This window comes from Vanellus vanellus (genome assembly GCF_965231255.1).
Source record: "Vanellus vanellus genome assembly, contig: SUPER_32_unloc_1, whole genome shotgun sequence".
Taxonomy (NCBI): Eukaryota; Metazoa; Chordata; class Aves; order Charadriiformes; family Charadriidae; genus Vanellus; species Vanellus vanellus.
In genome coordinates, this window is record NW_028128968.1 from 49240 (window position 1) to 76814 (window position 27575).

The 27575-nt window shown below is 60.1% G+C and overlaps 1 protein-coding gene across 1 annotated transcript in view; it reads right to left on the reverse strand.

Annotated features, from left to right (window-relative positions):
• Window positions 1-26269, reverse strand: part of LOC309682788 (tenascin-X-like) — a 67103-nt gene extending 40834 nt beyond the window's left edge. Inside the window, exons 1-13 of the mRNA XM_082499730.1 lie at window positions 26202-26269; window positions 23483-23685; window positions 21735-21962; window positions 16987-17099; window positions 15908-16061; window positions 13403-13492; window positions 12287-12653; window positions 11167-11173; window positions 7209-7343; window positions 5577-5996; window positions 4718-4822; window positions 3726-3926; window positions 1328-1459 (exon numbers count right to left, since the gene is read on the reverse strand). Coding sequence (XP_082355856.1) covers window positions 1328-1459; window positions 3726-3926; window positions 4718-4822; window positions 5577-5996; window positions 7209-7343; window positions 11167-11173; window positions 12287-12653; window positions 13403-13492; window positions 15908-16061; window positions 16987-17099; window positions 21735-21962; window positions 23483-23681 — 2151 coding nt within the window. The 5' untranslated portion in view covers window positions 23682-23685; window positions 26202-26269. The remainder of the gene's footprint in view (window positions 1-1327; window positions 1460-3725; window positions 3927-4717; window positions 4823-5576; window positions 5997-7208; window positions 7344-11166; window positions 11174-12286; window positions 12654-13402; window positions 13493-15907; window positions 16062-16986; window positions 17100-21734; window positions 21963-23482; window positions 23686-26201) is intronic.
• Between the last annotated feature and the right edge of the window lie 1306 nt (window positions 26270-27575).

A 27575-nucleotide genomic window follows, 5' to 3' on the forward strand; every position in this document is an offset into this window, starting at 1 on the left:
TCCTCCAATGATCCAGACGTTATTCCTTCCGTCCATCCATCCATCCATCCATCCATCCATTGATCAAGTCATTCATCCAAACACCGCTCTGCCCAAGCTCCGGCCACATTCCATACCCATGGTCCTCAGCGTCACCACAGCCCCCCTCACCTGTGACGGCGTCCGTGGAGATGGGGCCCAGACGCTCCCGACCCCACAGCCCGTACAGGTTGAACTTGTAGCGGCGGGACGGTGACAGCCCAGGCACGGTCACCCTGCGCGAACCACCCTCCACGGGCAGCACCTGCGGCTGCCCTTGGCCATCCTTGTACTGCACCGTGAAGGAGTCAAAGGTGCCCTCGGGGACGCTCCACTCCAGCTGGACGGACTCGGGGGTGACCTGGGAGGCCGTGAGCTCGCCCAGGCGGGGCTGGGATGGAGGTTCCTCCTCTGGCTCAGCTGCAGCTGTGATAGGGAGGGCAAAATGTAGGGCATAAATATCCACATGTCCATCCAAACATCATTCCATCCATTTCTCCATGCACCATCCCATCCAGGAGTCCTTAAATCCATCCACAATATCCATCCATCCGTCCATGCATCAGATGATCCACCCATCCATCCATCCATCTATCCACCCTCTCACCAATCCATCCATCTATTTTCCCATTCATCCATCCATCCATCCATCCATCCATCCATCCAAGTTCCCATTCATCCATTTATCCACTGATCCATCCGTCCATTTTCACCTCCATCAATCCATCCATCCATCCATCCACGTTCGCCTCCATCAACCCATCCATCCATCCATGTTTGCATCCATCAATCCATCCATCCATCCATTCAACTGATTCACCAATGAGCCACCCATCAATTCATCCAATGATCCATTGGATGGATCCACTCCTCCACATTGCCAGCAAATCACTTTCTTAGGCAAATTTCTCACCCAATCAGTCCATGAATCCATTCCTCCATTCAACTATCAAACCATCAAACCACTCAATCCTCTCACAAACAGACGTCCAACAAACTCTCCCGGGATACCTCCATCCATCCACCCTTCCATACTCCAGCCTAACCATGTGTCCATCCAACCATCTGAAACACCTTTCAATCCATTCATCACCCAGACTCATCCAAATGTTCATCCATCCATTGGTCCATCCATCAGTACATACATTCATCAATCGATCGATAGATCCATCCATCCATCCATCCATCCATCCATCCATCCATCCATCCATCCAACTGATTACCCAAAGAGCCACCCATCAATGCATCCAATGATCCATATGTCATTCCACCCATCCACCCACCCACCCATCCACTCAAACAGCCAAACACCGCCCTGCCCAAGCTCCGGCCACATTCCATACCCATGGTCCTCAGCGTCACCACAGCCCCCCTCACCTGTGACGGCGTCCGTGGAGATGGGGCCCAGACGCTCCCGACCCCACAGCCCGTACAGGTTGAACTTGTAGCGGCGGGACGGTGACAGCCCAGGCACGGTCACCCTGCGCGAACCACCCTCCACGGGCAGCACCTGCGGCTGCCCTTGGCCATCCCTGTACTGCACCGTGAAGGAGTCAAAGGTGCCCTCGGGGACGCTCCACTCCAGCTGGACGGAGTCGGGTGTGACCGGGGAGGCCGTGAGCTCGCCCAGGCGGGGCTGGGATGGAGGTTCCTCCTCTGGCTCAGCTGCAGCTGTGATAGGGAGGGCAAAATGTAGGGCATAAATATCCACATGTCCATCCAAACAACATTCCATCCATTTCTCCATGCACCATCCCATCCAGGAGTCCTTAAATCCATCCACAACATCCATCCATCCACCAATCCATCCATCCACCAATCCATCCATCCAACCATCCATCCATCCTCCCCTCCATCCATCTACCACCGTTTCTATCCATCTATCCATGTACCCACCCATCCATCCATGCTCCAATATATCCATCCATTCAACTGATTAACAAAGGAGCGACCATCCAAACACCATTCCATGCATTTCTCCGTGCACCACATCCAAGCAGGAGTCCTTAAATGCATCCACCAATCCATCTATCCACATCCATCCATCCATCCATTCAGCTGATTCACCAAGGAGCCACCCATCAATTCATCCAATGATCCATTGGATGGATCCACCCCTCCACATTGCCAGCAAATCACTTTCCATGCAAATTTCTCACCCAATCAGTCCATGAATCCATTCCTCCATTGAATCATCATACCATCTAACCACTCAATCCTCTCACAAACAGACGTCCAACAAACTCTCCCGGGATACCTCCATCCATCCACCCTTACATACTCCATCCTAACCATGTGTCCATCCAACCATCTGAAAGACCTTTCAATCCATTCATCCGCCAGACTCATCCAAATGTTCATCCATCCATTCGTCCATCCATCAGTACATCCATTCATCAATCGATCGATAGATCCACCCATCCATCCATCCATCCATCCATCCATCCATCCATCCATCCATCCTTCCATCGTTCCACCCATCCATCCATCCATCCATCCATCCACCAATCCATCCATCCATCCATCCATCAGTCCCTCCAGGAGTCCTTAAATGCAGCCACCAATCCGTCCATCCACCAATCCATCCATCCATCCATACGACCATCCTCCCAGCCATCCATCCACCACCGTTCCCGTCCATCCATCCATTGATCAAGTCATTCATCCAAACACCGCCCTGCCCACTCTCCGGCCACATTCCATACCCATGGTCCTCAGCGTCACCACAGCCCCCCTCACCTGTGACGGCGTCCGTGGAGATGGGGCCCAGACGCTTCCGACCCCACAGCCCGTACAGGTTGAACTTGTAGCGGCGGGACGGTGACAGCCCAGGCACGGTCACCCTGCGCGAACCACCCTCCACGGGCAGCACCTGCGGCTGCCCTTGGCCATCCCTGTACTGCACCGTGAAGGAGTCAAAGGTGCCCTCGGGGACGCTCCACTCCAGCTGGACGGACTCAGGGGTGACCTGGGAGGCCGTGAGCTCGCCCAGCCGGGGCTGGGATGGAGGTTCCTCCTCTGGCTCAGCTGCAGCTGCGACAGGGACGGCACAATGTAGGGCAGAAATATCCACATGTCCATCCAAACATCTCTCCATCCATTTCTCCATGTACCACATCCAACCACGAGTCCTTAAATCCATCCACCAACCCATCCATCCACCAATCCATCCATCCAACCATCCATCCATCCTCCTCTCCATCCATCCACCAACTTTTCCTTCCATCTATCCATGTACCCATCCATCCATCCATGCTCCAATGCATCCATCCATTCATCTGATTAACCAAGGAGCCACCCATCAATGCATCCAATGATCTATATATTATTCCACCCATCCACCCACTCATCCACCCATCCTTCCACCCATTCATCCATCCATCCATCCATCCATCCATCCATCCACCAATCCATCCATCAATGTTCCCATCTATCTATGCATCCATCCATCCATCCATCCATCCATCCATCCATCCATCCATCCATTCAATTGATTGACCAAGGAGGCACCGATCAATGCATACAATGATCCATATGTCATTCCACCCACCCACCCACCCACCCATCCACTCAAACAGCCAAACACCGCCCTGCCCAAGCTCCGGCCACATTCCATACCCATGGTCCTCAGGGTGACCACAGCCCCCCTCACCTGTGACGGCGTCGGTGGAGATGGGGCCCAGACGCTTCCGACCCCACAGCCCGTACAGGTTGAACTTGTAGCGGCGGGACGGTGACAGCCCAGGCACGGTCACCCTGCGCGAACCACCCTCCACGGGCAGCACCTGCGGCTGCCCTTGGCCATCCCTGTACTGCACCGTGAAGGAGTCAAAGGTGCCCTCGGGGACGCTCCACTCCAGCTGGACGGAGTCGGGGGTGACCTGGGAGGCCGTGAGCTCGCCCAGGCGGGGCTGGGATGGAGGTTCCTCCTCTGGCTCAGCTGCAGCTGTGATAGGGAGGGCAAAATGTAGGGCATAAATATCCACATGTCCATCCAAACAACATTCCATCCATTTCTCCATGCACCATCCCATCCAGGAGTCCTTAAATCCATCCACAATATCCATCCATCCGTCCATCAATCAGATGATCCACCCATCCATCCATCCATCTATCCACCCTCTCACCAATCCGTCCATCTATTTTCCCATTCATCCATCCATCCATGCATCCATCCATCCATCCATCCATCCAAGTTCCCATTCATCCATTTATCCACTGATCCATCCATCCATGTTCACCTCCATCAATCCATCCATCCATCCATCCATCCACGTTCGCCTCCATCAACCAACCCATCCATCCATCCATGTTTGCATCCATCAATCCAACCATCCATCCATCCGATTAACCAAGGAGCCACCCATCAATTCATCCAATGATCCACATGTTACTGTTCCATCAATGCTCCCATCCACCCACCCAGCCAGCCATCCATCCACCCACCCAGCCATTCATCCAAAAACCGCCCATCAATACACATCTCCACCCATCTATATACTTCACAGTCCACTCAACCAAGGAGCCGACCCATCCATTCCTCCAATGATCCTGACGCTATTCCTTCCTTCCAACCACCCATCCATCCATCCATCCATCCATTGATCATGTCATTCATCCAAAAAACTCCCTGCCCAAGCTCCGGCCACATTCCAAACCCACGGTCCTCAGCGTCACCACAGCCCCCCTCACCTGTGACGGCGTCGGTGGAGATGGGGCCCAGACGCTTCCGACCCCACAGCCCGTACAGGTTGAACTTGTAGCGGCGGGACGGTGACAGCCCAGGCACGGTCACCCTGCGCGAACCACCCTCCACGGGCAGCACCTGCGGCTGCCCTTGGCCATCCCTGTACTGCACCGTGAAGGAGTCAAAGGTGCCCTCGGGGACGCTCCACTCCAGCTGGACGGACTCGGGGGTGACCTGGGAGGCCGTGAGCTCGCCCAGGCGGGGCTGGGATGGAGGTTCCTCCCCTGTCTCAGCTGCAGCTGTGACAGGGAGGGCACAATGAAGGGCATAAATATCCACATGTCCATCCAAACATCATTCCATCCTTTTATTCATGCACCATCCCATCCAGGAGTCCTTAAATCCATCCACAACATCCATCCATCGGTCCATCAATCAGATGATCCACCCATCCATCCATCTGTCCACGCTCTCACCAATCCATCCATCTATTTTCCCATTCATCCATCCATCCATCCATCCATCCATCCATCCATCCATCCAAGTTCCCATTCATCCATTTATCCACTGATCCATCTGTCCATGTTCACCTCCATCAATCCATCCATCCATCCATCCACCTTCGCCTCCATCAACCCACCCATCCATCCATCCATGTTTGCATGCATCAATCCAACCATCCATCCATCTGATTAACCAAGGAGCCATCCATCAATTCATCCAATGATCCATATGTTACTGTTCCATCAATGCTCCCATCCACCCAGCCAGCCATCCACCCAGACAGCCATTCATCCAAAAACCGCCCATCAATACACATCTCCACCCATCTATACACTTCACGGCCCACTCAACCAAGGAGCCGACCCACCCATTCCTCCAACGGTCCATACGCTATTCCTTCCGTCCAACCATCCATCCATCCATTGATCAAGTCATTCATCCAAAAACCGCCCTGCCCAAGCTCCTGCCACATTCCATACCCATGGTCCTCAGCGTCACCACAGCCCCCCTCACCTGTGACGGCGTCCGTGGAGATGGGGCCCACACGCTTCCGACCCCACAGCCCGTACAGGTTGAACTTGTAGCGGCGGGACGGTGACAGCCCAGGCACGGTCACCCTGCGCGAACCACCCTCCACGGGCAGCACCTGCGGCTGCCCTTGGCCATCCTTGTACTGCACCGTGAAGGAGTCAAAGGTGCCCTCGGGGACGCTCCACTCCAGCTGGACGGACTCGGGGGTGACCTGGGAGGCCGTGAGCTCGCCCAGGCGGGGCTGGGATGGAGGTTCCTCCTCTGGTTCAGCTGCAGCTGCGACAGGGAGGGCACAATGAAGGGCGTAAATATCCACATGTCCATCCAAACATCTCTCCATCCATTCCTCCATGCACCACATCCATCCAGGAGTTCTTAAATGCATCCACCAATCCATCCATCCATCCATCCATCCATCCATCCATCCATCCATTCAGCTGATTAACCAAGGAGCCACCCATCGATGCACCCAATGACCCATTGGATGGATCCACCCCTCCACATTGCCAGCAAATCACTTTCTATGCAAATTTCTCACCCAATCGGTCCATGAATCCATTCCTCCATTGAATCATCATACCATCTAACCACTCAATCCTCTCACAAACAGACGTCCAACAAACTCTCCCGGGATACCTCCATCCATCCACCCTTCCATACTCCATCCTAACCATGTGTCCATCCAACCATCTGAAACACCTTTCAATCCATTCATCAGCCAGACTCATACAAATGTTCATCCATCCATTGGTCCATCCATCAGTACATCCATTCCTAGATTCATCCATCCATCCATCAATCCATCCATCCTTCCATCGTTCCATCCATCCATCCATCCATCCATCCACCAATCCATTCATCCATCCATCAGTCCATTCATTCATCCATCCATCCATCCATCCATCAGTCCCTCCAGGAGTCCTTAAATGCATCCACCAATCCATCCATCCAACCATCCATCCTTCCTCCCACCCATCCATCCACCAACGTTTCCATCCATCCACCACCGTTCCCGTCCATCCATCCATGCTCCAATACATCCATCTATTCAACTGATTAACCAAGGAGCCACCCATCAATGCATCCAATGATCTCTATATTATTCCACCCACCCACCCACTCATCCACCCATCCTTCCACCCACCCATCCATCCATCCATCCATCCATCCATCCATCCATCCATCCATCAATGTTCCCATCTATCTATGCATCCATCCATCTATCCATCCATCCATCCGTCCATCCATTCAACTGATTACCCAAAGAGCCACCCATCAATGCATCCAATGATCCATATGTCATTCCACTCATCCATCCACCCACCCATCCACTCAATCAGCCAAACACCGCCCTGACCAATCTCCAGCCACACTCTAAACCCATGGTCCTCAGGGTAACACAGCCCCCCTCACCTGTGACGGCGTCCGTGGAGATGGGGCCCAGACGCTCCCGACCCCACAGCCCGTACAGGTTGAACTTGTAGCGGCGGGACGGTGACAGCCCAGGCACGGTCACCCTGCGCGAACCACCCTCCACGGGCAGCACCTGCGGCTGCCCTTGGCCATCCCTGTACTGCACCGTGAAGGAGTCAAAGGTGCCCTCGGGGACGCTCCACTCCAGCTGGACGGAGTCGGGGGTGACCTGGGAGGCCGTGAGCTCGCCCAGGCGGGGCTGGGATGGAGGTTCCTCCTCTGGTTCAGCTGCAGCTGCGACAGGGACGGCACAATGCAGAGCATAAATATGCACATGTCCATGCAAACATCATTCCATCCATTTCTCCATGTACCACGTCCATCCAGGAGTTCTTAAATCCATCCACAACATCCATCCGTCCATCCATCCATCCATTCATCAACTGATCCATCCAGCAATCCATCCGTCTATCTGCCCATTCATCAATCCATTCATCCAAGTTCCCATTCATCCACCGATCCATCCATCCACATTCGTCTCCATCAATCCAACCACCCATCCATCCGATTAACCAAAGAGCCACCCATTAATTCATCCAATGATCCATATGTTATTCCTTCCTTCCATCCATCCATCCACCCATCCACCCATCCACCCAGCCAGCCATTCATCCAAAAATTGCCCATCTATACACATCTCCATCTGTCTATGCACTTCATGGCCCACTCAACCAAGGAGCCGACATGTCCATTCCTCCAACGGTCCATACGTTATTCCTTCCGTCCAACCATCCATCCATCCATCCACCTATCCACCATTCCAGCCCTTCATCCAAAAACCATCCTGACCAATCTCCAGCCACACTCTAAACCCATGGTCCTCAGGGTAACACAGCCCCCCTCACCTGTGACGGCGTCGGTGGAGATGGGGCCCAGACGCTTCCGACCCCACAGCCCGTACAGGTTGAACTTGTAGCGGCGGGACGGTGACAGCCCAGGCACGGTCACCCTGCGCGAACCACCCTCCACGGGCAGCACCTGCAGCTGCCCTTGGCCATCCCTGTACTGCACCGTGAAGGAGTCAAAGGTGCCCTCGGGGACGCTCCACTCCAGCTGGACGGACTCGGGGGTGACCTGGGAGGCCGTGAGCTCGCCCAGCCGGGGCTGGGATGGAGGTTCCTCCTCTGGTTCAGCTGCAGCTGCGACAGGGAGCGCACAATGCAGGGCATAAATATGCACATGTCCATCCAAACATCATTCCATCCATTTCTCCATGCACCACATCCATACAGGAGTCCTTAAATCCATCCACAACATCCATCCATCCAGCCAGCCATCCGACGATCCATCCATCCATCCATCCATCTATCCACCCTCTCACCAATCCATCCATCTATTTTCCCATTCATTCATCCATCCATCCATCCATCCAAGTTCCCATTCATCTACCGATCCATCCGTCCACGTTCGCCTCCATCAACCCATCCATCCATCCATGTTTGCATCCATCAATCCAACCATCCATCCATCCAATTAACCAAGGAGCCACCCATCAATTCATCCAATGGTCCATATGTTACTCCTTCCATCCATCCATCCATCCATCCATCCATCCATCCATCCACCCATCCACCCATCCACCCACCCAGCCATTCATCCAAAAACCGCCCATCAATACACATCTCCACCCATCTATACACTTCATGGTCCACTCAACCAAGGAGCCGACCCATCCATTCCTCCAATGATCCAGATGTTATTCCTTCCGTCCAACCATCCATCCATACATCCATCCATTGATCAAGTCATTCATCCAAACACCGCCCTGCCCAAGCTCCAGCCACATTCCTTACCCATGGTCCTCAGTGTCACCACAGCCCCCCTCACCTGTGACGGCGTCCGTGGAGATGGGGCCCAGACGCTCCCGACCCCACAGCCCGTACAGGTTGAACTTGTAGCGGCGGGACGGTGACAGCCCAGGCACGGTCACCCTGCGCGAACCACCCTCCACGGGCAGCACCTGCGGCTGCCCTTGGCCATCCCTGTACTGCACCGTGAAGGAGTCAAAGGTGCCCTCGGGGACGCTCCACTCCAGCTGGACGGACTCGGGGGTGACCTGGGAGGCCGTGAGCTCGCCCAGCCGGGGCTGGGATGGAGGTTCCTCCTCTGGTTCAGCTGCAGCTGCGACAGGGAGCGCACAATGCAGGGCATAAATATGCACATGTCCATCCAAACATCATTCCATCCATTTCTCCATGCACCACATCCATACAGGAGTCCTTAAATCCATCCACAACATCCATCCATCCAGCCAGCCATCCGACGATCCATCCATCCATCCATCCATCTATCCACCCTCTCACCAATCCATCCATCTATTTTCCCATTCATTCATCCATCCATCCATCCATCCAAGTTCCCATTCATCTACCGATCCATCCGTCCACGTTCGCCTCCATCAACCCATCCATCCATCCATGTTTGCATCCATCAATCCAACCATCCATCCATCCAATTAACCAAGGAGCCACCCATCAATTCATCCAATGGTCCATATGTTACTCCTTCCATCCATCCATCCATCCATCCATCCATCCATCCATCCACCCATCCACCCATCCACCCACCCAGCCATTCATCCAAAAACCGCCCATCAATACACATCTCCACCCATCTATACACTTCATGGTCCACTCAACCAAGGAGCCGACCCATCCATTCCTCCAATGATCCAGATGTTATTCCTTCCGTCCAACCATCCATCCATACATCCATCCATTGATCAAGTCATTCATCCAAACACCGCCCTGCCCAAGCTCCAGCCACATTCCTTACCCATGGTCCTCAGTGTCACCACAGCCCCCCTCACCTGTGACAATGTCCGTGGAGATGGGGCCCAGACGCTTCCGACCCCACAGCCCGTACAGGTTGAACTTGTAGCGGCGGGACGGTGACAGCCCAGGCACGGTCACCCTGCACGAACCACCCTCCACGGGCAGCACCTGCGGCTGCCCTTGGCCATCCCTGTACTGCACCGTGAAGGAGTCAAAGGTGCCCTCAGAGACGCTCCACTCCAGCTGGACGGAGTCGGGGGTGACCTGGGAGGCCGTGAGCTCGCCCAGCCGGGGCTGGGATGGAGGTTCCTCCTCTGGCTCAGCTGCAGCTGCGACAGGGACGGCACAATGAAGGGCACACTGCGGACAGACCACCCACTCATCCATCCACCTAAACACCCGCCCACCACTCACCCAACCATCCACCTTTCCATCCGCTTCCCATTCCTCCAGCTCCTTGTCCACCCACCCACTCACCCACCCAACTATCCCTTTCTCTGGCAATTCAGGCAGGAATCTCTCCTGCCATCCAGCTAACCCCCCTGCCCCTCCCCCCCCCCCCCCTCCATGCTTCCTTCCACCCTATCACTCATCGTGTTTCCATGTCACTTTTCCCTCACATCAGTTCATGGGTCCGTGAACCCAACTGTCCAAGCAGACAACCATCCTTTCATTCTTTAAACAGTCTGAATATCCATCTGACCACCCATGCTTCCATGCGGCCGTCCAGTCATCTGTCCAGCCAATCAGTCCACCAATCATTTTTCCATCTGTCCATCCATCCATCTATCCATCCATCCATCCATCTTATCCCAAGCATCCCTCCATCTATCCAATCCATCCATCTTTGAAAAGTCATGGAGAACAGGAGGGGTGTCTGAGGACTGGAGAAAGCTGATGTCACTCCAGTCTTCAAAAAGGGCAAGAGGGAGGACCCGGGAAATTACAGGCCAGTCAGCCTCACCTCCATCCCTGGGATGATGATGGAACAGCTCATTCTGGATGTCATCTTTAAGCATGAGGAGGAAGGGAAGGTTATCAGGAATGGTCAACACGGATTCACCAAGGGGAAATCATGCTTGACCAATCTGATCCCTTCTGTGATGGCATGACCGGCTGGGTGGATGAGGGGAGAACAGTGGGTGTTGTCTACCTCGACTGGGTCCAGTCCTGTCCAACAATCTGGCTGAGGGGACAGAGTGCACCCGCAGCACGTTTGCTGATGACGCAAAGCTGGGAGGAGTGGCTGACACACCAGAAGGCTCTGACGCCATGCAGCAAGACCTGGACAGGCTGGAGAGGAACCTCATGAAGTTCAACATGGGCAAGTGTAGGCTCCTCAGGAGGAATAACCCCATGCACTGGTACAGGTTGGGGGCTGACCTGCTGGAAAGCAGCTCTGGAGAGAGGGACATGGGACTCCTGGTGGACAAGAAGATGCCCACGAGCCAGCAATGTGCCCTGGTGGCCAAGAAGGCCTATGGTCTCCTGGGGTGCACCAAGAAGAGTGTGGCCAGCAGGTCGAGGGAGGTCCTCCTCCCCCTCTGCTCTGCCCTGGTGAAGCCACATCTGGAGCGCTGTGTCCAGTTCGGGGCTCCCCGGGTCAAGAAGGACAGGGAACTGCTGGAGAGGGTCCAGCAAAGGGCTACAGAGATGATGAGGGGACTGGAGCATCTCTCTGCTGAGGACAGGCTGAGAGCCCCGGGGCTGAGAAGACTGAGAGGAGAAAACTGAGAGGGGATCTCCTCAATGCTTATCAATATCTAAAGGGCGGGTGGCAAGAGGATGGGGCCACACTCTGCCGTGGTGCCCAGCAGCAGGACAAGGGGCGATGGGCACAGACTGGAACATGGGAAATTTCATCTGAGCATGAGGAGAAACGTCTTTGCTGTGAGGGAGGCAGAGCGCTGGCAGAGGCTGCCCAGAGAGGTTGTGGAGTCTCCTTCGCTGGAGGTATTCCAAACCTGCCCAGATGCGTTCCTGTCCGACCTGCTCTAGGTGACCCTGCTTTGGCAGGGGGGTTGGACTAGATGATCTCCGAAGGTCCCTTCCAACCCTGACCATTCTGTGATGTAATCCCAAGCATTCACCCATCCAATCCCAACCATCCATCCATCCACCCATCCCAATCCATCCATCACCCATCATCCATCAACCCACCCAATCCCAACCATCTGTCCAACCACCCACACGCTCCTCCAATCACCCACCCTTCCACACAAACTCCTCCATCCCTCCACCCTTGCATGCACCCATGCCCAGCCCCAAATCAAGGGTCAGATGCTCTTCCCATCAGGACCTGCCAAGGCTCCTGACTTGCTCCAAACCCAGTGCCTGCAGAGGACATAGATGGGGCCCAGAGATGCCCTCACCTGTGACAGCATCAGTGGAGATAAGACCAACCCGTTTCCGACCCCACACCCCGTACAGGTTGAACTTGTAGCGGCGGGACGGTGACAGCCCAGGCACGGTCACCTTGCGGGACCCTCCATCAACTGCAAGTGCCTGGGGCTGGCCTTGGCCATCCCTGTACTGCACCGTGAAGGAGTCAAAGGTGCCTTCAAGGACACTCCACTCCAACTGGACGGAGTTGGGGGTGACATGGGTGACCGTGAGCTCGCCCAAGTGGGGCCGGGGTGGCGGTTCCTCTGACGGCGGGGCCGGCACTGCAACGGAAGGTGGCACAGAGCAGAACATGAAGATCCACCCATCCATGCATCCTTCTGCTGAACAATCTGTCCATTGACCCACCTGTGTAATCACGCACCCTTGACTCCAAGCACCTAACCACCCACCCATCCTCCCTTTGATCCAGCTGGGTGTTGGATCCACCCATCCATCCTGTTGGCCGTTCATTCTGGGTTTTGTCCATTTTTCCATCCATCAGCCCACCCATCTGTCCACTCCTTTGTCCATTCAAGGGTCCAGGCTTCCATCCATTCAATGACCTGGTTTTCTATTCACTTTCCCTTACATCAGTCTTTGAATCCACCCACCCATCCACCCATCCATTCATCCATCCGGCCACCACCCACCCATCCATCCACCCACCTACCTGTGCAACCTTCCAGGCATCAAACCATTGTCCATCCATCCTTCCCCCCATCCGCACATCCATCCCACCATCCATCCATCCATCCCACCATCCATCCATCCATCCATCCATCCAACCACCACCCACCCATCTATCCGCCCACCTACCTGTCCAAACTTCCATCCACCCACCCATCCATCTACATATCCATTCAACCATCCACCCATCCTTCCACCCACCCACCCATCCTTCCACCCACCCAACCATCATGCATCCATCCTTCTGTCCACCCATCCAACCACACCCAACTTGTCTACCAAGAGCAGATCAACCTGAACACCTGAGTCCCTCCCGTTGCTGCCATGGTCTACCTCATGGTACCTGTTTTGGCTATGGCACCTTGGGGCTCGGTCAACTCCATCTCATACACCTGCTCCCAGTCCGCCGGGGGCTCATTGGTGCCACCTACCCCTGCACCCAAAAGAGGAGCGGGTGGTTATGGAATGTTCCCCTGCAATGTTGTCCCCATCTTCATCCCCATCACCCACCTGCCGTCACCAGGAATGTGTAGGACTTGGAGACGTGCCCCCGCACCACGCCGTGCACCTCCACCCGGTACATGGCCCCCGGCACCAGCCCTGGCACCCGGGCCACTGCCGTGTCCCCTGGCACCTGTAGCTCCCCCTCGGGCCCCTCCGGCTCTTCCAAGAGCCGGTAACGGATCACCACAGTCTCTGCATGGCCCCGCAGCCCATCCAGGTCCACCAGAGCCTCGCCGGCAGCCCCCGGCATCAACTGGGGCTTGGGATGGGGGATCTGGCGGAGGAGCTGCTGACGCAACGGGGCTGGGCTGCGGCGCAGAAGGTAAGAGAGGATGGCACGGGCCACCGCTGGCACTGTTTGGTTGCCGCGAAGGGGAAAGTTCGTAGCCCGGAGGTGGCTCTCCAGGCGCTGCAGCAAGGAGCCATTGTAAGAGGAAAGCTTGGCCCCCAGGTCGTGCAGGGATGGGCCACCCGGGAGCACTGGGGACAGTGGGGATGCTGGGGACACCGGGGACCATGGAGATGGAGGTGACACAGGGGACTGTGGTGATGCTGGGGACCGTGGAGATGCAGGTGACCTTGGGGACACCGGGGATGCTGGTGCCTCTGGGGACCTTGGGGACACTGGTGACGCTGGTGCCTCTGGGGACCTTGGGGACACCGGTGACTGGTATTCTGGGGATGGTGGCAATACTGGGGACCTCGGGGATGCTGGGGACCCCGGGGACCCTTGAGATACTGGGGATGCCGGAAACCTTGGAGATGCTGGTGACCCCAAGGATGCATCTGGTGACACTGGTGATGTCGGTTGTCCCAGGGACCCTGGTGACCCCGGGAATGCTGGTGACACTGGGGACCTTGGGGATGCCGGAGACCCTCGGACTGATGGTGACGCTGGGGACCCCAGGGAACCCTGAGGGGACCCTGGGGACCCCCCGTGGGTGGGCAGAGTCTGGGCAAGCACTGCGAGAGCAAAGGGGACCGGGGTCATCAACCCGTCCCCAAAAGTCCCCATCTGCCAAAGCCTGGGGACCCATGGGGGGGGGACACACGACATAGGGAAGGATGGACGCGGGAAGGGACAGGGACAGACGGACGCATAGGGACACATTGGAGACAGCCATGGGGATAGACTGGGGACACCCAGACTCACAGGAACAGACTGGGACAGATGGACTGACGGGGACAGACTGGGGACATCCGGACCCAGGCAGCAGAGGGATGCACAGGGAAGCACCAGAAGGTGTGGGGACATGTGGACCCATGGGGACACAGGGGCCCACGGGGACAGATGTGCCGTGGGGATACACGGGGACAGACGCAGCTGGACGGGCCCAAGGGGACACACAGACCCACAGGGACAGACAGACGCACGTGGACCCACAGAGCCATGGGGACACATGGACACGTGGGGACGGACAGAGGCTGCAGGCACCGTCCCTGTCCCCGTGCCCCTCCCAGACCCTGTCCCCATCCCTGTGGCCATGACATCCCCCTCCCTGTCCCCATCCTTCTGCCATCCCTCTGCTTGTCACCATCCTGTCCCTGTCCCCATGTCTGTGCTGTCCTCACCCCCACGCCTGCATCATCCCTGTCCCCATGCCTGTCACCATGCTGTCCCTGTCCCCATGCCATCCCCATCCATCCCTTTTCCCCATCACCATCCCCACGTTGTCCTTGTCACCGTGCCTGTGCCCACGCTGTCCCCATCCTAATGCCATCCCCGTGCCCGCGCTGTCCCTGTGCCCATCCCTGTCCCCACGTGCTCCGTGCTGTCCCCATGCCCAAGCCATCCCCATCACTGTCCCGACACCCATGACCATGCCATCACCGTCCCCAACCCCATCCCTGTGCCATCTCTGTCCCCTTCCCCGTTGACATGCCCATGCCATCCCCACCCCCGTCCCCCTCCCTCTCCTCATGCCACCCTTGTCCCCATGCCCCCCCCCCATCCCTGTGCCCTCCCTGTCCCCACGCTACCCCCGTCCACTTGCCTATGACAATGCCATCACTGTCCCTGTCCCCATCCCTCTGCCACCTCCGTTAACATTCCCATGCCGTCCCCATCCCTGTCCTCACCACTGTGTCCCTGCTGTCCCTGTCCCTTGCCCGTGACCATGCTACCCCTGTCCCCGTGTCATCCCCATCCACATGTCCATGCCACCCCTGTCCCCATGCTGTCCCTGCTGTCCCCATGTCCATGTCATCCCCATCCCTGTCCCCAGACCCGTGACTATGCCATCACCATCCCCTACCCCATCCCTGTGCCATCCCCACCCCCGTCTCCATCCCCACCTCCCCGTCCCCACGCTGAGCGGGTGACACCTGAGCGGGTGACACGTACGGGTGCGGACGCGCAGGGTGCCGGGTGCCCCGAGGTGCTGCTGCCGCTGGGCCTGGATGAAGAGCTCGAAGGTGTGTCCAGGTGCCAGCCCTGTCACCTCGAAGGTGGCAGCAGAGCCGGGCAGCTCATGGGTGGTCATCGCCGCCGGCTCATCCTGGGGACAAGGGACATGCCAAGGACACGCTGGGAACACCACGGCGGGACCTGGCCCTGAGTCAGGCAGCAGGCAGGCGGTCACAGCCAAGAGCTTCTCCCGGGGCGTGTTGGGGACACGCTGGGGACACGCTGGGGACAGCGTGGTGAGGACACCTCCTCATCCCTGAACCAGGCAGGTGGCTGCAGCCAACGCCTTGTCCTGGGGCTGGGGGACATGTTGGGAACACACTGGGGACGTATGGGGGACACCACGGTAGGGACATGTCCTGGTCCCTAAGTAGGGCTGCAGGCAGGTGGCCGATCCTGAGGACAAGGGGACATGTTGGGGTACATCCCTGCTGGGGACGCATCCCTGTCCCCAAGCCAGGTTGCAGAAGGGTGGCCACAAGATCCTGGGGACAAGGGACATATTGGGGACTTATTGGAGACACCATGGTGGGAGACATCCCTCAGTCAAGCAAGCAGATGGGTGACACCACCACAGCTCATTCCGGTGACAAAGGGACACAATGGGGACACCATGTGGTGACACATCCCTAAGCCAGGCAGCAGACTGGTGGCACCACCATGGCTCATCCTGGGAACAAGGGACACGTTGGGGACACTATGGGGGAAGACCACGGGGGGACCCATCCCTAAGTCAGGCAGCAGATGGGTGACACCGCCACAGCTCATCCTGGGGACAAAGGACACACTCGGGAGATGTCCCCGTGCCCGAGTTAGGCAGCAGGAGGTGGCCTGAACACTGCCTTGCTCTGGCGACAACACACACTGGGGACATGTTGGGGACACCATAGGGACAGCCTTATTGTGTCCCCCAGCAGGTGGCCACAGATGCCACCTCATCTTGGGGATGAAGGCCACGTTGGGGCCACCACAGCGCTGGGAACCTGTCCCCACCCCTGTCCCCGACCCCAGCTCACCAGGGGGATGAGGGCCACCTGGTAGCCATCCACCGGCACGGAGGGACGGGGCCAGGTCACGCGGAAAGACGTCTGGTTGCGGGTGGCCAAGCGCGGTGTCACCGAGGGGATCTCTGCGGGGACACGGTCCCATCAGTGAGTGCCGCCGCAGGGACACTTTGGGGTACCTGTGGGATGGGGCCACCCTGGGGACACCATGGCACTGGGCCACCTTGAGGACACGCGGGAACACCACAGGATGGGGCACTCACGGGATGGGGACACCCTGGGGACACCACGGACACAGGGCACCCAGGGAATGGGGACACATCATGGGCCATGGACACCCTCGAGACACCGTGGGCACACCGTGGGACGGGGCAGCCATAGGATGGGGACACCCTGGGGACATCACAGGACAGGCCACCCATGGGATGGGGACATTCTCAAGACACCATGGGCACACTATGGGATGGGGGCACCCATGGGACAAGGACAGCCTGGGGACACCACAGGACAGGCCACCCATGGGATGGGGACACCACAGGACAGGGACACCTTCAGGACACCATGGGATAAGGCACCCAAGGGATGGGGACACCTTGGGGACAACATGGGACAGCAGCACCGTGGGGACACCACCAGACGGGGCACCCATGGGATGGGGACACCCTGGGGACACCACAGGACAGGGCACCCATGGGGTGAGGACATCTGGGGGGCATCACAGGACAGGACACCCTCAAGACACCATGGGGACACCATGGGATGGGGACACCATGGGGACATGGAGGGGACACCCAAGGAACAAGGCCGCTCAAGCCATGAGGACATCAGGATATGGGGCACCCACAGGACAGGGACACCACAGGGACACTCAAGATCAGGACACTGGGGGGCACTGGGAGGACTGGGAGAGCACTGGAGGACACCAGGGGACACACCAAGGTGGCATCAGGGTCCACCATGGCTGGGTGGGGACAGCCAGGGGGACACTGGGAGCAGTGGGGAGCAACAGGAGACGCTTGGGGACATTTGGGGACAGGTGGGGATATACTGAGGTGGCATCAGGACCCACTACAGCTGGGGGGGGGCAGGGGCGGGGTGGGCAGGCACTGGGAGTACTGGGATGGGGACAGTGGGGGAGCACTGGGGACCTTTGGGGGACCCCCAGGGACACCAGGGGAGCACTGGGGACACTCAGGGACCCCTGGGGACACCTAGGGACCTACCAAGGTGGCATCAGGTCTCACTATGGCAGAGGAAGGGGGGGTGCACTGGGATGGGGACACTGGGGAGCACTGGGGACACTCAGGGACAGCCTGAGGTGGCCTCAGGGCTGACTACAACTGGGGAGGGAGGTGGGGGGGCACTGGGAGCACTGGGATGGGGACACTGGGGAGCACTGGGGACACTCGGGGACAGCCTGAGGTGGCCTCAGGGATGACTACAACTGGGGGGGGCACTGGGAGCACTGGGATGGGGACACTCGGGGACAGCCTGAGGTGGCCTCAGGGATGACTACAACTGGGGGGGCACTGGGAGCACTGGGATGGGGACACTGGGGACACTCGGGGACAGCCTGAGGTGGCCTCAGGGATGACTACAACTGGGGAGGGAGGTGGGGTGGGCACTGGGAGCACTGGGATGGGGACACTGGGGAGCACTGGGGACACTCGGGGACAGCCTGAGGTGGCCTCAGGGCTGACTACAACTGGGGGGGCACTGGGAGCACTGGGATGGGGACACTGGGGACAGCCTGAGGTGGCCTCAGGGATGACTTCAACTGGGGGGGCACTGGGAGCACTGGGATGGGGACACTGGGGACACTCGGGGACAGCCTGAGGTGGCCTCAGGGATGACTACAACTGGGGAGGCACTGGGAGCACTGGGATGGGGACACTGGGGACACTCGGGGACAGCCTGAGGTGGCCTCAGGGATGACTACAACTGGGGAGGGAGGTGGGGGGGCACTGGGATGGGGACACTGGGGACACTCGGGGACAGCCTGAGGTGGCCTCAAGGAGGACTACAACTGGGGGGGCACTGGGAGCACTGGGATGGGGACACTGGGGACACTCGGGGACAGCCTGAGGTGGCCTCAGGGATGACTACAACTGGGGAGGGAGGTGGGGTGGGCACTGGGAGCACTGGGATGGGGACACTGGGGACACTCACGGACAGACTGAGGTGGCATCAGAGCCCACTACAGTGGGAGAGGGAGGTGGGGGGGGCACTGGGAGCACTGGGATGGGGACACGGGGGAGCACTGGGGACACTCGGGGACAGCCTGAGGTGGCCTCAGGGCTGACTACAACTGGGGAGGGAGGTGGGGGGGCACTGGGAGCACTGGGATGGGGACACTGGGGACACTCGGGGACAGCCTGAGGTGGCCTCAGGGCTGACTACAACTGGGGAGGGAGGTGGGGGGGCACTGGGAGCACTGGGATGGGGACACTGGGGACACTCGGGGACAGCCTGAGGTGGCCTCAGGGCTGACTCCAACTGGGGAGGGAGGTGGGGGGGCACTGGGAGCACTGGGATGGGGACACTGGGGACAGCCTGAGGTGGCCTCAGGGATGACTACAACTGGGGGGGCACTGGGAGCACTGGGATGGGGACACTGGGGACACTCGGGGACAGCCTGAGGTGGCCTCAGGGATGACTACAACTGGGGAGGGAGGTGGGGGGGCACTGGGAGCACTGGGATGGGGACAGTCAGGGACAGACTGAGGTGGCATCAGAGCCCACTACAGTGAGGGGGGGGGGGGGCACTGGGGAGCACTGGGGACACTCGGGGACAGCCTGAGGTGGCCTCAGGGATGACTACAACTGGGGAGGCACTGGGGAGCACTGGGGACACTGGGGACAGCCTGGGGTGGCCTCAGGGCTGACTACAACTGGGGAGGCACTGGGAGCACTGGGATGGGGACACTGGGGACAGCCTGAGGTGGCCTCAGGGCTGACTACAACTGGGGAGGCACTGGGAGCACTGGGATGGGGACACTGGGGACACTCACGGACAGCCTGAGGTGGCCTCAGGGCTGACTACAACTGGGGAGGCACTGGGAGCACTGGGATGGGGACACTGGGGACACTCACGGACAGACTGAGGTGGCATCAGAGCCCACTACAGTGGGAGAGGGAGGTGGGGGGGCACTGGGAGCACTGGGATGGGGACACTGGGGAGCACTGGGGACACTTGGGGACAGCCTGAGGTGGCCTCAGGGATGACTACAACTGGGGAGGGAGGTGGGGGGGCACTGGGAGCACTGGGATGGGGACACTGGGGACAGCCTGAGGTGGCCTCAGGGCTGACTACAACTGGGGAGGCACTGGGAGCACTGGGGAGCACTGGGGACACTGGGGACAGCCTGGGGTGGCCTCAGGGATGACTACAACTGGGGGGGCACTGGGAGCACTGGGATGGGGACACTGGGGACACTCGGGGACAGCCTGAGGTGGCCTCAGGGATGACTACAACTGGGGAGGGAGGTGGGGGGGCACTGGGAGCACTGGGATGGGGACAGTCAGGGACAGACTGAGGTGGAATCAGGGCTGACTACAGTGAGAGGGGGGGGGGGGGCACTGGGGAGCACTGGGGACAGTCGGGGACAGCCTGGGGTGGCCTCAGGGATGACTACAACTGGGGGGGCACTGGGAGCACTGGGATGGGGACACTGGAGACAGCCTGAGGTGGCCTCAGGGCTGACTACAACTGGGGAGGGAGGTGGGGGGGCACTGGGAGCACTGGGATGGGGACACTGGGGAGCACTGGGGACACTGGGTGACAGCCTGAGGTGGCCTCAGGTATGACTACAACTGGGGAGGGAGGTGGGGGGGCACTGGGAGCACTGGGATGGGGACACTGGGGAGCACTGGGGACACTCGGGGACAGCCTGAGGTGGCCTCAGGGCTGACTACAACTGGGGGGGCACTGGGAGCACTGGGATGGGGACACTGGGGACAGCCTGAGGTGGCCTCAGGGATGACTTCAACTGGGGGGGCACTGGGAGCACTGGGATGGGGACACTGGGGACACTCGGGGACAGCCTGAGGTGGCCTCAGGGCTGACTACAACTGGGGAGGCACTGGGAGCACTGGGATGGGGACACTGGGGACACTCGGGGACAGCCTGAGGTGGCCTCAAGGAGGACTACAACTGGGGGGGGCACTGGGAGCACTGGGATGGGGACACTGGGGACACTCGGGGACAGCCTGAGGTGGCCTCAGGGATGACTACAACTGGGGAGGGAGGTGGGGTGGGCACTGGGAGCACTGGGATGGGGACACTGGGGACACTCACGGACAGACTGAGGTGGCATCAGAGCCCACTACAGTGGGAGAGGGAGGTGGGGGGGCACTGGGAGCACTGGGATGGGGACACTGGGGAGCACTGGGGACACTCGGGGACAGCCTGAGGTGGCCTCAGGGCTGACTACAACTGGGGAGGGAGGTGGGGGGGCACTGGGAGCACTGGGATGGGGACACTGGGGACACTCGGGGACAGCCTGAGGTGGCCTCAGGGATGACTACAACTGGGGAGGGAGGTGGGGGGGCACTGGGAGCACTGGGATGGGGACACTGGGGAGCACTGGGGACACTCGGGGACAGCCTGAGGTGGCCTCAGGGCTGACTCCAACTGGGGGGGGCACTGGGAGCACTGGGATGGGGACCCCGGCCGGAGCCCTGGGGACATTCAGGGATCCCGGGGGGGGGGGGTGGGGGTGGGGGTGGGGGTGGGGTGAAGGGGTCGGCGGGGGCCGTACCGAGGGCGCAGCGGGGGCCGCCGCGGGCGGGGGGACAGGCGGGGGTGGCGCAGAGGGGACCGCTGAAGCCCGGGAAGCAGTGACAGCGCCCCCCGCGACACCGCCCCTGGTCACTGCAGCCGAGGGGACACGGGGGGGGCGGGGGGGGGGAGGGCGGAGGGGGGGGGGAGGGGCAGCCGCAGTCTTCCCCGCCGGGGGGGGCGCAGAGCTCCCGAGCCTGAGTGCGTCCTGCGGGGGGGGGGGATAAGGGGGGGGGGGGTGACACGGAGGGGGGGGGACACGGCCCCCTACGTGCCACCCCCACGTGGGCCAAAGTTGCCCCACGTCCCTCCAAAAGTCCTATGGCCCCATGTCACACACCCCCCCCCCCATATGGCCCCCGATGTCCCCAAACACCTCATGTCGCCCTACGACCTCCCCATGACCCCCCCATGTCCCCCCCTGTCCCCCCATGTCCCCCCATGTCCCCAATGTCCCCCCACGTCCCCCCTATGCCCCGTGTCCTCCCATGTCCCCATACGCCCCATGTCCCCCCATGTCCCCATCACCCCCGATGTACCCCCCCCACGTCCCCACATGTCCCCATCACCCCCGATGTCCCCCCCCCACGTCCCCACACACCCCCTGTCCCCGATGTCCCCCCAACCTTCAGGTCCCCAATGTCACCCCGTGTCCCAACGTCACCCCCTGTCCCTCCATATCTCCCCACATGTCCCCCCCATGTCCCCCCCCACGTCCCCCCCCACCTCCCCACATCCCCACAACCCCCATGTCCCCCTACGTGTCACACGTCCCCTATGTCCCCCCATGTCCCCATCTGCCCTACGTCCCCCCACATCTTCTGCATGTCCCTACACCCCCCCACGGCCCCCCAACCCCCCCCATGTCACCGTGGCCCCACATCTCCCCCCACCCCCTCCCATGTCCCCGTGCCCCCACTGCCCCCCATGTCCCCCCCCATCTCCCCCATGTCACCGTGCCCCCACGGCCCCCCATGTCCCCCCACACCCCCCCCATGTCACTGTGCCCCCACATCTCCTCCATGTCACCGTGGCCCCACATCTCCCCCCTGTCCCCCCCGCCATGTCCCCATGCCCCCGCGGCCCCCCACATCTCCCCCACATCACCGTGCCCCCATGTCTCCCCCATGTCCCCCCCACGTCACTGTGCCCCCCCACCCCCCCATGTCACCATGGCTCCCCACATCTCCCCCACGTCACTGTGCCCCCACGGCCCCCCACGCCCCCCCATGTCCCCCCACATCTCCCCCATGTCACTGTGCCCCCACGGCCCCCCACATCCCCCACCCCCCGTGTCACCGTGCCCCCCCATGTCCCCCCCACGGCCCCCCCGTGTCCCCGTGCCCCCACGGCCCCCCCATGTCACCATGCGCCCCCACATCCACCCCATGATGTCCCCGTGCCCCCACGTCCCCCCATATCACTGTGCCCCCCCACCCCCCATGTCACCATGGCCCCACGGCCCCCCACATCCCCCACCCCCCGAACCCCCCCCACGTCACTGTGCCCCCACGGCCCCCCCACGGCCCCCCCATATCTCCCCCATGTCCCCGTGCCCCCCCATGTCACCGTGCCCCCATGTCCCCCCCATGTCACCGTACGCCCCCACATCCCCCCCATGATGTCCCCATCATGCCCCTTCATGATGTCCCCGTGCCCCCGCGGCCCCCCATGTCCCCTATGTCCCCCCCGTCCCCCCCCCCATGTCCCCTCGTCCCCCCCACATACCGGTGCCAGCCTGGGGTCCCCGGCTGTCCCCGCACTGTCCCTGCAGCGCCCGCACTTGTCCCTCCAACTCCCGCAGGCGGCCCAGGATGGCCACCAGCGCCGCCGCCCCACAGGGGGGACTCGGGGGGGACCCAGGGGATGACCCCGTCCCCCCCCGCAGTGCCAGCGCCAGCAGCAGCAGGGACAGCCCCGGGGTCATGGTCCTGTAGGGAGGGGAGGGATGGCACCCGTGGGGACACACGGAGACACCCGTGGGGACACACAGAGACCCATAGAGGACACGCAGGAGACAGAGGGATACCATAGGGGACACCGGGGACATGCGCGGGGACACACGGACATCGTGGGGGACATCAAGGGGACACACGGACATCGTGGGGGTGATGCGGACACTCATGGGGGAGACAGAGGGGACACACGGACACCCACAGGGGACATCCGCAGGGACACATGGACACCCACGGGTGACACACGGGGGACATCATGAAGGGGCACCCAGGGGACACAGGGACAGCCGTGGGGGACACAGGGACATCATGGGGGACACCCATGGGGACACACGGACATCGTGGGGGTGACGCGGACACTCATGGGGGAGACAGAGGGGACACACGGACACCCACAGGGGACATCCGCAGGGACACATGGACACCCACGGGGAGACCCAGGGGACACACGGACACCCACAGGGGACATCCGCAGGGACACATGGACACCCAGGGGGGACACACAGGGGACATCATGAAGGGGCACCCAGGGGACACAGGGACAGCCGTGGGGGACACAGGGACATCATGGGGGACACCCATGGGGACACACGGACATCGTGGGGGTGACACGGACACTCATGGGGGAGACAGAGGGGACACACGGACACCCACGGGGGACACACGGGTGACACACGGGGGACATCCTGAAGGGGCAGACAGGGGACACAGGGACACCCGTGGGGGGACACACAGACACCTGTGAGGACAGCCAGGGGACACCCAGACATCATGGGGGACACTCAGGGGACACCTATGGGGACATCTAGGAGACATACAGACATTGGGGGGGACACCCGGACACTCGGGGGGGACACCCAGAGGACATCAGGGGGACACATGGACACCAACGGGGACACCTAAGGGACACACGGACATCGTGGGGGACATCAAGGGGACACGGGGACATCCACGGGGGACACCTAAGGGACACAAGGACATCGTGGGGGACATCAAGGGGACACGGGGACATGCACGGGGGACACCTAAGGGACACACGGACATCGTGGGGGACATCAAGGGGACACACGGACATCATGGGGGACATCAAGGGGACACGGGGACACCCGTGGGGACACACAGACACTGTGACCCACAACCCTGTGTGGCCCTGGCACCAGTGCACCCAGTAACACCAGTAACCTCCCCAGTAACCCCTCAGTAACCCCCCAGTTCTCACTAACTGCAGTAGCTTCATTCCCCCCAGTAACACCAGTAACCCCAGCAACAACTCCAGTAGCACCAGTAACTCCAGTTACCCCCTGTCTCCAGTAACACCGGTGACTCCAGTAGCACCAGCAACCCCAGAGACACCAGCAACTCCAGCGACAACTCCAGTAACCCCAGTAACAGCAACAGCCCCAGCAGCAGCGTCACCAGTGACTCCAGTCACCTCCAGTACCACCACTAACTCCAGTACCACCACTAACTCCAGTACCACCACTAACTCCAGTACCACCAGAGATTCCATCAATTCCAGTCACTTACAGCTCCAGCTGCAACCCCATTAACACCAGTAACCCCAGCAACACCACCAGAAACACCAGTCACCTCCAGTAACACCAGTAACCCCAGCAACAACAACAACATCAACACCAACTGCTCCAGGAACTCCAGTAACCTCAGTAACTGCAGCAACAGCAACACCAGTGACCCCAGTAATACCAGCAACACCAGCAATGCCAGCAACTCCAGACACCTCCAGTAACACCAGTAACTCCAGCACTACCAGCAGCTCCCAGCAACTCCAGTAATTCCAGTAATACCAGTGACTCCAGCCGTTCCAGTTGCTTCCAGCTCCAGCAGCCACCCAGTAACCCCAGTGTCTCCAGTGAGACATCACCAGTAACACCAGCAGTTCCAGTCACCTCCAGTAAGACCAGTAAGCCCAGTAACACCGTAAGTCCAGCAACTCCAGTCACTTCCAGTAACACCAGCAGCTCCTGCAACCCCAATAACCACAACTCCAGCAGCAGCACCACCAGTGACTCCAGCGACACCACCAGTAACACCAGTAAGTCCAGTCACCTCCAGTACCACCAGTAACACCAGCAATCTGTCATTCCCAGCATACGCAGCTCCAGTGACACCAGCAACTCCAGTACGTCCAGTGACACCAGTAAGTAACCCCAGTGATACCAGTAAGCCCTGTGACACCAGCAAGTCCAGTACGTCCAGCGAAACCAGTAACACCAGCAAGTCCAGTACGCCCAGTGACACCAGTAAGTAACCCCAGTGATACCAGTAAGCCCTGTGACACCAGCAAGTCCAGTACGTCCAGCAACACCAGTAACACCAGCAACTCCAGTACGCCCAGTGACACCAGTAACACCAGCAACTCCAGTACGCCCAGTGACACCAGTAACACCAGCAAGTCCAGTACGTCCAACGAAACCAGTAACACCAGCAAGTCCAGTACGCCCAGTGACACCAGTAAGTAACCCCAGTGATACCAGTAAGCCCTGTGACACCAGCAACTCCAGTACGTCCAGCGACACCAGTGACACCAGTATCCCCAGTACCTCCCGGCCCCGCTCGTCCCTGCGGCTCCGCTGCGGGGCGGGGGTGGGGTCCGGCGGGGGTGGGGGGTGGGGGCGTGGCCGTGGGCGTGGCCGGGGGCGTGGCCACCTCCCACGCCCCCCGGGGACCGCGGCGTCCGGGCGGCCCCACCGTGTTTATGGGGTGGCGGTTGCCATAGCAACCAAACATCTGGGCGGGGGCAGCCAGATGTGGGGTGCAGCTGCCAGAGCGGGGGCCGCTCCCAGTAACACCAGTGACGCACCACAGCCTGCCCCAGGGCTCCCAGTAACACAGCACAGCCTGCCCCAGGGCTCCCAGTAACACCAGTGACGCACCACAGCCTGCCCCAGGCCTCCCAGTAACACAGCACAGCCTGTCCCACTGCTCCCAGTAACACCAGTAACACAGCACAGCCTCTCCCAGGGCTCCCAGTAACACCAGTGACGCACCACAGCCTGCCCCAGGGCTCCCAGTAACACAGCACAGCCTGTCCCACTGCTCCCAGTAACACAGCACAGCCTCTCCCAGGGCTCCCAGTAACACCAGTGACGCACCACAGCCTGCCCCAGGGCTCCCAGTAACACAGCACAGCCTGCCCCAGGGCTCCCAGTAACACCAGTGACGCACCACAGCCTGCCCCAGGCCTCCCAGTAACACAGCACAGCCTGTCCCACTGCTCCCAGTAACACCAGTAACACAGCACAGCCTCTCCCAGGGCTCCCAGTAACACCAGTGACGCACCACAGCCTGCCCCAGGGCTCCCAGTAACACAGCACAGCCTGTCCCACTGCTCCCAGTAACACAGCACAGCCTCTCCCAGGGCTCCCAGTAACACCAGTGACGCACCACAGCCTGCCCCAGGGCTCCCAGTAACTCACCACAGCCTGCCCCAGGGCTCCCAGTAACACCAGTGACGCACCACAGCCTGCCCCAGGGCTCCCAGTAACTCACCACAGCCTGCCCCAGGGCTCCCAGTAACACCAGTGACGCACCACAGCCTGCCCCAGGGCTCCCAGTAACACAGCACAGCCTGTCCCACTGCTCCCAGTAACACCAGTAACACAGCACAGCCTCTCCCAGGGCTCCCAGTAACACCAGTGACGCACCACAGCCTGCCCCAGGGCTCCCAGTAACACAGCACAGCCTGTCCCACTGCTCCCAGTAACACAGCACAGCCTCTCCCAGGGCTCCCAGTAACACCAGTGACGCACCACAGCCTGCCCCAGGGCTCCCAGTAACACCAGTGACGCACCACAGCCTGCCCCAGGGCTCCCAGTAACACCAGTGACGCACCACAGCCTGCCCCA